Genomic DNA, 15,392 nt, shown 5'->3' with positions numbered 1-15,392 from the left:
TGTTGGTCATTCAAAATATCTTACAAAAAGATTTATTTTAATTTCAAAATGTTATTTAAAATAATGTCATTTATTATGGACAACCAAAGGTGCGGGCCGCGCATGAGCCAAGTGGAGATTTGAACCTTAATTGCACCATTAAAATTAGTTGTTTAATATTAGATTTTATTTCTATAAGATATATAAGAATAAGCATAATATTTATAAATAATAAATAAAAAATTACCTAAATTTATTGAAGAATTGTGTTATTACCTTATTTAATTTTATTGTTATTTCTTAAATATTTATTTTTATTTTTAACAGACTTATCCACATAATTATTCAAAGAGTCTTTTTAAGATTTTAATTTTAATTTTGGAGAACCATCATTTATTGTTGATTTAAATAAAACTATATTTTATTAATTATAAAATTTTGAGAAATAATTGCCAAATTCAAATTAAAGAACTTTTATCTATATTGTCATAACGTGAAACTCCCGGCTGTCGTGTACGACTCTCAACGTAGAACCAAACATAAAAAAAAAAACATTATATTAAAAATCTCCATCACAATTTTAAATAACTGTCACGGATTTACTTATCTCAATATAAATTTTTATAAAAAAATGAAAGGGCAAACCATCACCATTGATGAAGCTCGGACTTGGATGAAAGTTTGTCAATCCGGTAAAGTCATTAATTTCCGTGGACAGCGGCATAATCGGCTCAAATTGCGACACCGCTGTCTCTGTCCATACTGCATTCGGTATACTGGACACCACTGAAAAAACCCACTTAAAAACTTTGGAGCTTGTTCAAACCAAACCCGTTTATTAATTGACAATGCTGCCCGGGCATTCAAACTTTGTCAGCCACTCAGCAACTCAAGATCACGGGAAACAATCAAAGCTCCTTCATGCGTTTTAACAGAACCAATGCCTTCTCTCCATTGACTTGTTTTTCTGAACAAAATGGAGAGAAAAACACAGGCCCCCATGCTTTTACAGGCATTGTGGGTTTCGGTGCTCCTCAGCGTTTTCACGGCTGTAGCTGCGAAGAATACAGGTAGCACTTTTGAACACAGTAGAATACAATCACGTACCCCTTTCAAAATCTTTCATTGTACAAAAAATGGATTTTCTTTCAAAGTGTGAGGAAAACCCACAGATAAGGAGTGTTCGTTTACTTGTCAGTAGGAAAATGCTTTTCAGATCATTCTATGGTCTACATTTTAGAGTTTTTAAAAGAAATTTTCATTTTTATTTCACCTATTTCGCTAACTGATGCCGAAATATAGAGGAAGGCGAAAACAGAGACCAGCCAACTGAATTCTGCAACATCTTATTATAAGTATAATGTAATTGCTTGAAAAAAATGGATTGCTAATAGAGATCGTGAAATTATTTGCTCACAATTTCTCTCTCCTCACTCAATATCACACTAGGTTTCAATTGATGCGCTTGGAGAAATAAAAAGTCTAAAAATCAAGGGTCCTTAACCCATGTTGGAGGTTAGGGAGCTCGACCATAGATCAATAGAAACTTTCCAGTCATATCCACACATATACGATTCTTTCACTTTCCGTTCTTGAAGTTTTCATACATTTGGCCCGGTACTTACAATTAAATCTTTAGGTTTGCATTTGTAGTTGCGCAACGTTCAAATCTTGCAATTATTTCCTCTGTTTTTGTATATATTTTAACTTGATGGGTATAATATATTATTTGAATTGTATAAGGTAGTTGCACAGCATTCAAATTTTTTGATTAGAACTTATATGATTTTTCATGCATTTTAAACAATTATATTCTTTGATTTGCATATGGTAGATGTAAAGGATTCAGATCATTTAATTTTAGTAACTCTGTTGTATGCTTGGTAATTGCTTTGATTTGGTCTGATTTGATTCCTGCATTCGTATGTTTGGATTTAAGCATCTGTTCTTTCATAGATTGTATGTGGTGGTAACAATTATATTATTTGATTTACATATGCTACCCGCACTTTCTCTAAATTTTTCAGTTTAAGTTTGATTGGTAGTTACAGTCACATCATTCGATTTGTATATGGTAATTCCACAACATTCAAATCTTATTTTCAAGTTCTTAAAGTTTCTATTCATTTTCTTTAGTAGTTACAATACTACCATTTCATCTGCATTTGGTACTAGATGGAAATGTTACCAAGAGCTAATGTATACTGTACTAATCACGCCTTCTTTTACAAATTTGTTTTCAGACCCTTACCATTTCATTTGCATATAGTACCAGATGGAAATGTTACCAAGAGCTTATGTATACTGTACTAATCACGCCTTTAACAAATTTGTTTTCAGACCCGGTAGTGATTCGGATCAGCTGTGGCTCCACCAAGGACACCCGATCACCTCGCACTAACTTTCTCTGGCACAAAGATTTTGGCTACACAGGTGGCCGGTCTGCCAATGCCACTGGCACAAGCAACATTGCACCGCAGCTCGATAAACTCCGCTACTTTTCCTTGTCAGATGGCCCTGAAAATTGCTACAATATCAGTGGCCTTCCTCAAGGTCATTATATGCTGCGGCTCTTCTTTGGATTGAATGAAGATGTTTTGGCTGATCGGGAACCCCTTTTTGACATCTCTGTTGAAGGCACTCAGGTCTATTCTGTCAAGCCAGGGTGGTCTGTAAATGATGAGCAGTCATATGTTGAAATGATGGTGTTTGTTTCTGACACAGCTGCCACGGTCTGCTTTCACAGCACTGGGCACGGGGACCCATCTGTAATGTCAATAGAGGTTCTTGAGGTGCATCCCCGGGCTTATTATTTTGGGGACAGTTGGGCAGATTTGAGTTTGAGGACACTCAAACGCATCAACTGTGGACATCAATTGGGTCGATTATATGAGTTTGGAGATTTGTTCTGGTTGTCAGACAGTGGTGTTGACAAGAGTGGCGGACAACCTTTGGTGACAGAGAGACAAATCAAAGACACACCAACAGCCCCAAATTATTATCCAGTGCAGATTTATCAATCGGCTACAAGGGGTAGTGTAGGGGAGCCTTTGAGTTACAGGTTCAGTGTGGAGCCTGGGAAGAGTTATTCTGTGTGGATGCATTTTGCAGAGATTGAGAATGGTGTGCATAGGGAAGGGCAGAGGGTGTTTGATGTGGTAGTAAATGGGCAGGTAGTTTTTGGGAATGTGGATGTTGTGAGGATGACAAAGGGTGCTTTTACTGCTCTGGTGTTGAATGTGACAGTGACTGTGAATAGCAGAAGTCTGGTGATTAGTTTCAGGCCACGGCGACAGAGCAGCGCACTTGTGAATGCAATCGAAATATTTGAATTGATAGAAATGGAGCAGAAGACTTTGAAGAAAGAAGGCAAGTTTTTCCTTTCTTTATTGTTTTCTTTTATACTTTGCATAGCTTCTGGAAACACACCCCATTGACTCAAAATGCACACGCTAAGCAGGTCCAAAAGTTCATCATATGGAACTGTGGAGGTCCACTCAAAATACATAGGTTGGAATCTACATGGTTCTATCTAGTGTATATTTGGACCTATTTAGGCAATTTGAGGTCTAATGGCACAGTACCATGGATGGGACCTTTCACAATCAAAGGGTCCTATGGTAAATTGTTTTGGGACTGTACTATGCAATTTTAGTAGCAGTAGGTGAAGAATGTTCCAAGTAGGAAGGTAGGTCTGCCATTTCTTTACATTTTTCCATTGGATGCTTGTAGAAGCACACCAATTTAAGCTTGATTGTCAAGAATAATAGAGCAGTTCCATGGGGATGTGATTACGAACTTCAAAACTTTGAGGTCATTGAAATGTAGCAGTAGACTTCCCAAAATGAATGTATGCTTTTATTTACTCATTTTAGTTTCTTTGTGAGGAAACTTCTAGAAACATTTCTTGGGTACCATATTTTCAGCTCTGCCATGAGTTTTTTAGATCAGCAGCTGAATTACGGTCTTGTCATCATCATCATTTTCTCAGTAAAGGTAATTATAGAAAATTCCAGATATAGTGGACTGTATATATGCTGTTGTGGCGGTAAATCCTTCATATCTGCTGCTATAGTGTACCTTAAATAAAATGATTACTTAAGCCCAAACATATGGTGTACAAAGCAGTGCAGATCCATTCCGGTATGTTTGGAGCAAATAACTTGATTTCTGTATACTCGGATTAAATCTTCATTTATGGTACATTTTGCACCTTGCTACTGTACTGCAGTCCCCGTGGCACCTCTACCTCTCTGTTTCCTGCCCTCCTCACCATCCGATGGTCATAGAATTCATTCATGGTTCTTTGCAGGAGATTAGTTATTTTACAACTCTGGAATTAATCACCTTTCATGAGAACATTGGGGTAGAAAAATCAGAGAATCAGGCTTTTCCTGGGGATTGTGCTCTATCTAACAGGTTCAATTTTCAACCTGTGAGGATAGGTCTTGTTGGCCTTTGAATATTATGCTTTCATTGTTAATCCTTTGACTTTCCTTAGGTTATTGCATATCTTAATCGAGTTTTGTGTCTTTCCTCATAAATATTCTTTGGCTTTCTACTTGCTTGATTTCACATTTTTGTTATCTTTAGTTACTGATTTTGAATGAATGTTTAGAAAGTAGAGGTAAACATGTATGATTTTTGATAATTTGGTAACATATCAGCGTAGCATATTTACGGAGAAAAAAGCCATGAGAAATGGAAATGTTGTTAGCAGTTTTTCAAAATTCACTGTTCAGGGCAAAAATTTGCAACTGAGTCAGCCTACAATTCATGGGGTATATAATTCTGAAACTGGGAGTTTGTTTCTTTGTGCATGTGGTGTATGCCATTCTACATCTATTGATCTACAATATTGTAGTAGAGAGGCAAGAATGAAACTGCATTTACTAGGCATGCCAGTCACACATCATATGGGCAACATAATTGGTAAGGTGTGACTTTAGTAAAATTGTCTTCAATCGTAATAGTTGCGAATACCCAAATAAAATACTGGTATGTACTATGAAGTTATGAACAAATGCACACTATTTGTGAAGCATAGTGATACAGTTACTAGTAAATGCGAGGTGAATCTGGCCAATTTGCTTGTTGGTAGTTGGTACCCTATGAGGCTATGACTGCTAGTGACAATTTTGATTTTCTTAAGTAGAACTACGTGTGTGTGTGCGTGTATGTGTGGATGGGTGCACGGGTGGTGTTTTTATGTTGAAATAAAATGACTGTATATTTTGCATCCAAGTTTGCGTGGATGAAGTAGGAGTTGTTATCATGTTCTACACTGTAACAGCTCAGAAAATGAGGGACATGTATTCAAATTTGAGTGCAATTTATTACAAAGACAACTCTGCATGCATAATTATGCATTGTACCTTCTTCTATAGTATTGAATGCAGTAGGGTTGGAGATGTTTTGGGCATGATTTTTGTGTAGGTCTCTTTCTTTTGTAACTAATTATTTGTGAGGATAAAGAAAACATATAATAATGATTGTAGTGCCTGCAAGTTACATGCAGAAGTCTTAGCAAGAAATTGGACCACTGCGTTGTATGCTATAATTTGTAATTTTACCGTCTCAGAGAATTTTTTTCTCATGAAATGGGTTTCTGGAAAGTCCCAACCCTTGAGCATTATTTTGGTATCATAGATGATACAATTAGAATCCCCATCTTGACTCCAAAACATCAGCACACCAAGATTTAAGTGAAATGCATCTGCTATAGTGAGTTACAAGCTGGATAAGTCACAGAGCCTTTTTTGGCTATATAGCACAATCAAGCTAATCTGTTTAAGGAACTATATGATTACAAAACTTATTTTGTTGGCAAACCTATTCAACTTTCAACAATGAATAAGTGCAGTTGCATCATCCAATATAATTAACTTTTTTTGTATTTATGTTTTGAATTCATGTAGTTTGGGCTTTGCGGGAGCTGAAGAAGACCTTAGGACTTCCTCTTCGGTTTGGATGGAATGGTGATCCTTGTGTTCCCCAGCAACACCCTTGGAGTGGAATCAACTGCCGATTTGATCAGAAAGAAAATGCATGGTTCATTGATGGATTGTAATTACTGATTCCTTATCCTTGTTTGTGCATTAATAAGTTTATTGAGCCATCTGTTTTTGGTTGTTTATTAGCCAAGATTTATTGCAATTGGGAATGGTTTTCTAAAATGACATTTAATATACTGATTCACATATATGTAATTTTAGTAAGTTTTGATATCCACTTTCAAAGTAATATGACTGGAAATTTTTTAACTTTTCCGTATGTTCAAGATGAGCTATTTTGTTTTGGTAGTGAGGAGTCTTGGATTTTCTCTTCAGGAGTTGACATTGTTGATTTAGTTGTAGCTATATATGTGTTGTAATGTTTTATCAAGACATCTCATTTTCATATCAAGTAGAAATTTGAAAATTGGTATTTTTAATGAAAGAAACTATCATCTTCTTGCTCTAAAATGTTGATAAAAGCAAGTGCAAACATGACACAATAGAGTATCACTCAGCATTCCATTAGTCTATATCTTCTCGGATCAAATGTTTTTGAGAGAGTTTTAAATAATCTTTTATGTAAATTGGCTCTGAAAAGATCCCAAGTGCACTTTCTGCCATCTGAAATTAGGCGATGTCAGCAATCCCTCTATGCTGCTATCTTATATTCTTTTTCTGGAAAGTTTAAATCTTTATATTCCTTTACAATTTAAAAAGTGTTTGTTGGCAACTTTCATTTTCTATCTTCAGTTCGAGTCTCCTGAAGTTTGAAGTGGAATTGACAAGTCTTCCACTTTATGAACATTATCAATTTGTATTTACACTACAAATATGTGTCAAAATTAAAACCTTGTCAACATTGTAATTATTTTCTGTGTTTAATTCCTCTTTTTCCTTTCATTGTTGCCCGGCAATTCATGCAGATATTTGAAATGTCTGACATCACAGTGTTTGGCATTGTATTAATTCTCTGTGTTAAATCCATGCCATTGAATGCACAGATCAATCAATCCAATCAAATACATTGGATTGTATGGATAATTTTTTTAAGTTGTACAACAATTTCAATCATTTTCTTGAACAAAATAGATACATACAAGATAATAAATTATCCCTAGCAAGTAATGTGCAACAATATCTATGAGTCCTGTTAAAACTGCTTTGCTAAAATACATGAGCATTTCAACCTTTTTAGTGAGAAAAACGCCTGCATCAAAAGCTAAAAACTGGCACAGCACAAAGAAGTGTGTACAATCTACAAGGGGTGTAAAACATGTGATGAATACAGGACATATCCAACAAGCAAAAAAGAGCAATCACCAACTTAATCAAATAATCACATTCTTTTTTAATGGTAAATTACTGGAAAACTGGTTGACTGCATCTGAGGATTTCTTTTGGCATTTGATAGGGTTTGTGATATTCAATTATGTACAATCTACTAGGTGTAGAAAACATGTGAAGAATGCAGGACATATCCAACAAAAAAACTGATTACCAAGCTAATCAAAGAATCACAATTTTCTTAAAATTATCAATTACTGGAAAGCTGATTGACTATGTACTTTAGCATTTCATAGGGTTTGTGATATTCAGTTAAACAAAACTTAAACCACAGACAAGTGCAGCTTTAGGAAGCTATATCATATACATCGGATCAAACTTAGTGAGACTATCAGACAACAGAAGCCATTGTTCAGTTGCTAGCGTCTATAATCTCAAATGTGAAGTGTGGGTAAATTTCATTCTATAAAAAAACTGTTCCATTTTGAATATAAGTTTTCCTGGAATTTGTAAATGTTTATCAAAGAAAAAGAAGCAATGTTGAAAACCATGACAATAAGCTCCTTTTTCTTCCATCTAATCAATATTTACTAAAGGAATTTATTTTGAATAGAGAACAAGAAAGGAACAACAATTTGGCATGGAATTCTTTGACTTAGAATACTCTTAATTGGATCTATACTTCTTATGTCTATTGAATTTATTTTCTTCCAAATCAAATTTGTAATTCTCCACAATATTACATAAACAGGTGTACGTCTGAGTTATGAAGATCAATAGACTAGCTTTACTGGCACGATAGCAAGTAGTTTTTGATATGATGCTTGAAACAAAACAAACATTTAATATACAAATGTTTTTTGCACTCAATGACATGGATTACAAAAACCACATGCTCATAAAAGAGTTTTATACTTGATTTCAAATATTGCATTTGAATTTCTGCAGAGGCCTTGACAACCAGGGATTGAAGGGATTTATAAGTGATGAGATAGCAAATCTACAAGGTCTACAAAGCGTGTATGTTCTTTCTTTTTCATTTTGTTAATCTCTATTTCTTCATTCTCAATGGTCAGCCTTTCATGCCGCAATAAAACTTCTTGGCACTTGATTATTTTGCATTATGCTGCCAAAACGAACTTAGTGTACAACCAATTTACTTCTCTCTCATGTTCAACAGGCGATTGTACTTTTGTTTTGTGTCACAATAGTGAAGTAGGATGTGTATCTCAGATGTGCCTGTGTATTCAGACTTTTTTCATTTGGTGGCAAATGTTTACAGGCATGTACTGACAGGAAAATATGTGCAATTACATCTTGCATGTCGTTTTTTGCAGAAATTTGAGTGGAAACAGTATACATGGACCGATTCCTTCTGCAATTGGGACTATTTTTAAACTGGAGATTTTGTGAGTCTTTTTGTATGCCCATTCATTTTACAGTATTTATGGTTTGCATTTTTTGAATTTTTGCACAGTAGTTTTATTTAGCATATAATTTTCATGGGGGATGTACATATTATTTATTAACTTTTTTTAATCTGAGCTGGGCTTTGTTAATATTTTAAACATTTCAACATTTCTTCTTGCAATCTACTGTTTTGCAGTCGATCATGCAAATATTTTTTTTTGCATCTACCGGATTTCTATTTTGTGGGAAGTACACTTTACATCCTTACAATGACAAATGTGGTTAGCGTTCCATTGATTCAGTAGATTATTCTTGGGCTATAAAATAAGAATATATACCTAACATTCTTAGCTTTGAATTCTAAGATGTTTTTAAGAGATAATTTGGGTATCTGCTGGGTCCCCTCCATGAAAAGCATAATGCAAAATTTACAATGAAAACAATCATAACTTTTACCAATAGAAATAGCTACAAGGACACGTGGCATATGCATCCAGCCACTGGCCGAAATATGGAGTTAAGAGCAAGAAGCAGAACAGATCACTGTTTCTTTGCTCCATCCAAACAAGCCAAAAAACCACCCAACTCAGCACACTCATGTTCCTACACCATAGTTCTTTACAGCACCCTATCCAACCATGTCCTCCCCCTTAACAACATTGGAGAATTGTGCAGCCTCAATACATGCAGACGGGTCAAGTGATGGGAATTGAACACCACAGAAGACCTCCTTCCACTGCTGAGACCTATGCACACTGTCACTACAGAAAATAGGAATGGTATTGCTAGAGAACTCAAGGTGGATCTGTTGTGGGTCACCATGAGACCCACTGGCACCTTGCCATTATCAATAGAGTATGTGTAAAGAACTAGTTATTCTCTCCTCATCCTCCTTGTTTAGACTTTCCACAGCAACATTCAGCGGAGACTGTTTGGGCTGGTTTTGAGAACTTTCACCTGCAAAAGAACTCATCTACAGAGGCAAGGGCAGATTTATGACCCAAGGGCAGCTTCAGTACCACCAGCGTATGATCCAGTTGCCTGAGTGGAACCAGTTTATCCAGGACCAGCAGCTCTAGGCCAGCCACCATCGCCAGCCTTCTTGCCTTAGTCACTACCCTCGCCTAATCACCACCGTCACTACCAGCTTATCCACCACCTTCTGGTGAGTCAGTATATTCAGAAGATTAAGCCTAAGCTGTCAATTCTGATATTGAGTCAGTTTACCCAGCAGCCATTGAAGCAGTTGCTTCAGCAGCACCCCTACTATTCTAAGGGGCAGAGACGATTTGAAGCCAGAGCCTAGCCCAGAGGCAATTTTGACTTCACTCTTAACTTCCTTCTTTGCCCTTGGGTGCGAAACTGACATCAAAATGCTCCAGCAGCAGCATAAAAAGAATCCAAATTCTCTGGGATTGATTGGGAATAACTACTATCAATTTAGAAACAAAGTTTTCCCTTATGGAAGCTTTGGAGCATGGTAGGTCCTTAAGCCCCATTCCATCTTTGCCAATAGTAGACTTCACAAACCCTATAGTGCCATATCGCTACAATTGAAAATGAAAAGCAACTGTTTATCACTTGGCCTTTCCTATAAGGGTCCCATGTCCTGTGGGAATTCCTCTTCCTTGCCATTGTGCCGAGGAGGAAAATATGGAGAGGGCCTAGTACTGATAAAGTTTGTTTGGAAGGGAACAAAGGGTTCCATTATTTATCATGGATGAAAAGATTGCAAAAATATGGCCTTGATAATTGTATTGTTAGTCTGCTTCAAAGTGACAATGTTTGTATATGTCATGCTTACACCTTTCCAAATATAATATTTAATAAAATGAATAAAAATAAGTGTTTTTTAAACTAGTTTACTATAATAATTAATAAAATAAATAATACTAATTCAAATTTGTTGTGCCCAAATTTGAGACCCATGGGTCCTAAAGAGAAAGGTATATTTATAAGTTATGGCTGCTCTTTTTGACGACCTGATATATGATACTTTCCAGTTTGCAATTTTGAGTCACGTTGTTTGAGGTCAGCATGGATGAAAACCCTTCAAGGCCATTTTGTGGTTAGGATGGAAGCCCTATTCTCACACTCAGTCATTCTGGTAATTGTTACCGAATGCTAACCAGAGGTAATAATTGAATATTTTTAGGGTTTGAATTTGTTTACATCAACATTCATCCAGTTATTGTCAACCAACACTTGGCGGTCTTCCAAGGATTTTGCCCAGATTTGGAGGCTAACTGCAGCTATTGATGCAGGAGTCTTGGGTTGGTTTGATAAAAACTTAAGGATACTCGGATCAAATTGTTTCATCAGTCATTGGACAGCAGACCCCTCTGCAAACCATCCAGCATTCAAGGAGGTTGTTGTTGGTCACCAGTCTGTCACGGGTTGTAACTACTAGGCACCCCTACCATTGCTACTAATACTATAGACACTATGTAGATCACCTGGATCAGGTCATTATAACCAGATCTAAGCACAAGCCAACAAATAGGTTTATATCAGATGATAAATTCCTTTCTACATCTCATGGATCTCTTTTAATTTCTGGTGAATTTCATTTGATTGTAAGCCAGAATAAGGATGTAAGGCATGCTGTGTAAGGGGTTGAGTAATAAATGATGTCGAACATGCGAGTTTAACAACTTTCCATTGATTCTAAAATTTGATAATCAGCAGTGCTATTATTATTTCATTTCTAGTTGTAAACCCTAGTGTAGTGCTATAAATTTCATTTCTGGCTATTAATTAGTTTAATTAGAAGTAAGCCCTAGCCTTCAATATTTTTATTTGAGTTCATTAACAATATACAGGACATATGCTAGTAACCAAAAAGAAAGAGAGAAAATTAACTGAGAATACACTGATATCAGAGCAAGGAATCTTGCTAGACTGTGGGACAGTTGTGATGCAGATTCATGAAAGAGAGTGATAGGGAAATTAGATACCAGTGAAGGGAGAAAAAGAAAGGAGCCATGGGTGACTGGAGTGAAGAAGTAAACATTTAGGAGACCATTAGAAATGAGAACTGGGAGTTGGCTAAGGAATTCAGTCTACCATGAGAGTCCATGGCAGAAATTGTCTGGACTTTGAGAGGAATGAATTAACAATGGAGTGCTGATATACCTAATTAGAATTTTGCAGAGGGAAGCCACTCAGCTAATGATGGTGTCCCAATAATCCTCCAACGAAGGCATTTCAAGTTGATTTTTTGCAAAAAGAGAAAGAGGATCAATCTGAACATGAGCAGCAATTTCCAGCAAGATATGACATGGAAAGGTATCATGCAGAGTATAGCTCTCTAAGTCTGACAATCCGCTGTGACATGTACTTCATAGAGTACAATGAGATGAAAACAAGAAATGGGCATAAAAGGGGAAGGAGATTTCATTAGGTTCAGCCCTAGCGAGATATACAATGGCTAGAGAATATTACTATACCTACTCATGATGGATCAAATAGTTGTACAACTAGGGCATGGTTAGAAAAGTTGGATAGCTACTTCTCTTTGAACCTCATGTACGAGGAGGAAGCAAACAAATTTTCCTTTCTCCACCTAGAGGGTGTAGTTCATGAATGGTGGTGCCATAGCGTGGTGACTCAGGGACATGGTTTGATTACTACTTTAGAAGAGTTTAGTCAAAAATTGATGGAGAGGTTTGATAGGAAGGATCTAGGGATTCACTTTAGAGAGTTAGCATAGTGGAGACTAGAGGATATAGTTGAGCATTGTGTGGTAGAGTTTTAGAGGATATTGGTGATGGTTCTAGATATGACAAAGAGGAGGCTCATAGTGCTATTGCTATTCATATAGGGTCTAACTAAACCACTCAAGGGTTTGGTAAGGGCATTTGATCTAGGTCCCTTGCAAGAGACCATCAAGACAGCCTTGTATTTGGGGGGTTCAATGACTAAGAACTATTTTTATACCCAGATGTTTTATTGGGTCATCATAAGAAGCCTTCTTATAAGAGTCTCCCTCAATGTTCCAAAACCAAAGCAGGGTTGAGGAATCTAAGAATGAACTTAAAAAAATATACTTTTCTTGTAGAGAGCTATGGGAGTTAGGACTTAGATGTTTGGGGAAGGGATAGGTACACTACACAGAGGTGGAAGAACATGAAACCGAGGTTGTAGTTGACAAGGCGGGACATGAGAACAAGGAAGGAGAAGAGTCATTAGGAGGCACACTTTAAAAAGATCCTAGGTTGTATCTTGTTCCAAAATCAAAGATGAAGCAAAAATTCTTGAGAGCATGTATGACACACCACTTCCTAGTCACCTAGGGTACATCGAGAGATCAAGAAAATAAGAGTGTTTTTCATGGAAGGGACTCAAGGGTGATATTTTTAGGCATGGTATGTGTTGCGAGGTATTCACACATCGCCCCATTGCAAATGGGGACCGCCACTTTTTGCTTTCTAGGGTTGGCTCTTTTAGTTTTGTTGTTGGTCGTTTTAGTATCTTAGTCTTTGCATTGAAGGGCTAGAGTTTCTTAAGTAGCCAGAAGGTTTGTCAAGTCAGGGGAAACGGTTGAGTGAAGAGTTTCCACAAGGGCATGTACCTCACTCAAGGTACCTAACACAAGATCATGTACTTTGTAAAGAGCCTAGAGCGAAATTTTGATAAGGCCAAGTGATGAACTTTGTTAAGAACTTTTTCATTAAGGCATGTACCTTGCAAGCCTCTCAAAGCGAATTTCACCAAATGGTGTACTTCACAGGGAATCTAGAGCGATTTTTTTTTGCTAAGGTTATGTATGTACCTTGCTGATGGTTTAGAGCAAATTTTCTATGTGATGTACCTTACTTGCCCTTTTGAGCAAATTTCATTATGCATGTACCTTAGAGAGGTCCTAGAGCGAATTCCTTTATGCATGTACCTTGCAGCCCGTCTAGAGTGAATTCATCAAGTTATGTACTTTGCAAAACTCCCAGAGTGAATTTTAAAGATATGTACCTTCCAAAGGTTTTGAGACTATCTGCTTGAGAGATACATTCCTTCATTTGTTCGCTATCTTCATGACATCAATCCTTAATATGTTTGATCATCTTGTTGTAGTTGTAGAGTCCTTCATTTTGCAATGTATTTCATCCGCATAGAGCAATCCTTTGCTCAAACTCTTCTTAGCCAAGATTTCCCATGTATTGCTTGGCAAATGTTTAACTTGCTTATGTAATACATGGCAGAGATATGATGTAGTTGTGTAATGCAAAAGGGAAATTCACCTCTCCTTTGCATTGTTGTCTTGCAAGTTGCCTCTTCATTCCTCTTAATGTCTTGAGTTCTTTGTAGTTCTTGATGTGGTGATGCCCTTCTTGATCCTTTTGTTAAGTCCTCATTCTCCTCGCCTTCCCTAGCGAATTTCTTGAGCTTATCCTTGAAATTTGAGTTCTTCAAGCTGTAAAGCAATCCTTGAATGTTCAACTTAGCCACAATTCCTTGGAAGGGGCGGAATTGCAAGAACCTAGTGGATTAGCACCCCTCTTTTACTTGATCCTCATGCGATAGCACTCCCTTGTTACCGTCATTGTGAAGCCTTCCTTTTGAATGCCTTGAATTTGGGGTGTTAATATCCTCCATTGTATTGTGAAGTACTTTTGAATGTCTTGACTCTCTCCGCATGATGAGTCATCCCTCCATCTACTTCCTTAATCATGAAGTAGCCTCCTTGTGTTGATGAGTCTTCATGTTGTGATGTCCATTCCTTGATGCCTCCTTGTTGAAATGTGGCTCTCGTGTTTGCCTTGGAATGTAGATCTTAAATAGCTTGATGATGATTAGATTTCCCTTTGTTCTATGCATTAAACCTGAGAGGACAACACTTTGGAATTAAGAAGATTGTAATAACAATAAATGAACTCAATCTTACAAATGAAAATAACACAAATCTCTCCATCAATCAAGAGTCAAATCCTTGCTTTCATATCTGGAAATGAATTTTGAGCCTGGAAATGATGATATTGACCTTTTCCTGCTATTACGACCTTTATTTTTTCGTTCTTGGCGTTGATGCCATCCTAGATTTCTTTCAAACATGGCCAATATGTATCAACAAACCTAATCATACTCATGATAGGGTTAGTGAAACTGAAACCATAGTCCACATGAGCCTAGTAGTCATCATCCAAGATCAATGACTTGACTCTTTGGGCCTTTGAATTTGATTGCTTACAGATACTATATTGGTGGCTAATGACCATAGCAACCAAGACCTCTTGCACTTTCACTAGTCATTGCAAAACAATTGTGTTTGATGCAGATTGGGTCTTAGCAACGTAATTGTGCAAAAAATAATTTAATAATACATTAAAATGTAAGTAAATATTGTATAAATTAAATTTAAAACAAATTAAATTTACCTTCAACAACTCCAAATTCGAGAAAGTTTTGAAGATGCCTTGTGACATGATAGTTTGTCACAAACATTCAAATCTCCTCACTTTCAATGTATATATTTTTGACCCATTCTATTTAAGTGTCATTCGCTTGCATCACCAAGTTAAGGGAGTGTATGGTACAAGTCCAAAAAATGTGCTTGTACCTTTCCTCAACCAAAGCACCTAGTCGCTTGCAATTTTATGCATTGTTTGTAACAACTTGGACAATGTTATCAAGACCCACCATCTTGATGGGATCAATGAGTATTTTGGAAATGAATTTTGTATACTTCACTTGCTCCTCACAATCAACTACCTTCAAAAGCATTGGCCT

The 15,392-nt window shown here is 36.6% G+C and overlaps 1 protein-coding gene across 2 annotated transcripts in view; it reads left to right on the top strand.

The window, feature by feature from the left end:
- The first annotated feature begins 620 nt into the window (after window positions 1–620).
- LOC131044494 (receptor-like protein 4) overlaps window positions 621–15,392 on the top strand; it is a 38,041-nt gene continuing 23,269 nt past the window's right edge. The window contains exons 1-5 of one of the 2 annotated variants that reach the window (XR_009105677.2): window positions 621–1,049; window positions 2,320–3,348; window positions 5,898–6,045; window positions 8,208–8,279; window positions 8,597–8,668. Coding sequence is in view for 1 of the 2 variants with exons in the window: in XM_057977824.2 (XP_057833807.2) it covers window positions 956–1,049; window positions 2,320–3,348; window positions 5,898–6,045; window positions 8,208–8,279; window positions 8,597–8,668 (1,415 nt within the window). In the remaining variant the exon portion in view is untranslated. The remainder of the gene's footprint in view (window positions 1,050–2,319; window positions 3,349–5,897; window positions 6,046–8,207; window positions 8,280–8,596; window positions 8,669–15,392) is intronic. The other variant, XM_057977824.2, reaches the window with a different exon arrangement.

Source organism: Cryptomeria japonica, chromosome 9 (genome assembly GCF_030272615.1).
Source record: "Cryptomeria japonica chromosome 9, Sugi_1.0, whole genome shotgun sequence".
NCBI classification, from domain to species: domain Eukaryota; kingdom Viridiplantae; phylum Streptophyta; class Pinopsida; order Cupressales; family Cupressaceae; genus Cryptomeria; species Cryptomeria japonica.
This window is presented reverse-complemented; position numbering and strand designations above follow the sequence as displayed.